This window comes from Aptenodytes forsteri, unplaced genomic scaffold (assembly GCF_000699145.1).
Source record: "Aptenodytes forsteri isolate BGI_AS27 unplaced genomic scaffold, ASM69914v1 Scaffold268, whole genome shotgun sequence".
NCBI lineage: Eukaryota > Metazoa > Chordata > Aves > Sphenisciformes > Spheniscidae > Aptenodytes > Aptenodytes forsteri.
This window is the reverse complement of record NW_008794233.1, coordinates 41,734-42,091: the sequence shown is the minus strand read 5'-3', so window position 1 is coordinate 42,091 and position 358 is coordinate 41,734. Positions and strand designations below refer to the sequence as shown.

Below are 358 nucleotides of genomic sequence, written 5' to 3'. Positions count from 1 at the left end.
GGGGCCGGCAGTGTGGGAGTGGGAGCTGAAGGAACGGCCGGGTATGGCCGAGCTGCTCCTCAGAGTCTTCCTGGTGATGGTGATGGACATGCTGAGCGGGCAGGAGAGCGGGCAGGAGGGTCGCGAGACGGGCAGGAGGGTCGCAAGGTGGGCGAGAGGGTTGGAAGAAGGTGGCGAGGAGGTTGCAAGAGGGTGGCGAGGAGGTTGGAAGAGGGTTGGAAGAGGGTTGGAAGATGGGCAGGGTGGCAAGGCGGGCAGGAGGTGGGTTGCAGGACAGGCAGGACGGGCAGGACGGGTTGAGGGAGGACGGATCCAGGGCGGGGTGCGCAGCTCCGGGTTTATATCCAGGAGCCGGGGA

The 358-nt window shown here is 66.2% G+C and overlaps 1 protein-coding gene and 1 pseudogene across 1 annotated transcript in view; one reads left to right on the top strand and one right to left on the bottom strand.

The window, feature by feature from the left end:
• LOC103904543 overlaps window positions 1–90 on the bottom strand; it is a 5,509-nt pseudogene extending 5,419 nt beyond the window's left edge.
• The window catches only part of LOC103904533 (keratin, type I cytoskeletal 18), a 20,330-nt gene continuing 20,060 nt past the window's right edge, over window positions 89–358 (top strand). The window contains exon 1 of the mRNA XM_009286033.2: window positions 89–147. Within this exon, the coding sequence (XP_009284308.2) occupies window positions 89–147 (59 nt within the window). The remainder of the gene's footprint in view (window positions 148–358) is intronic.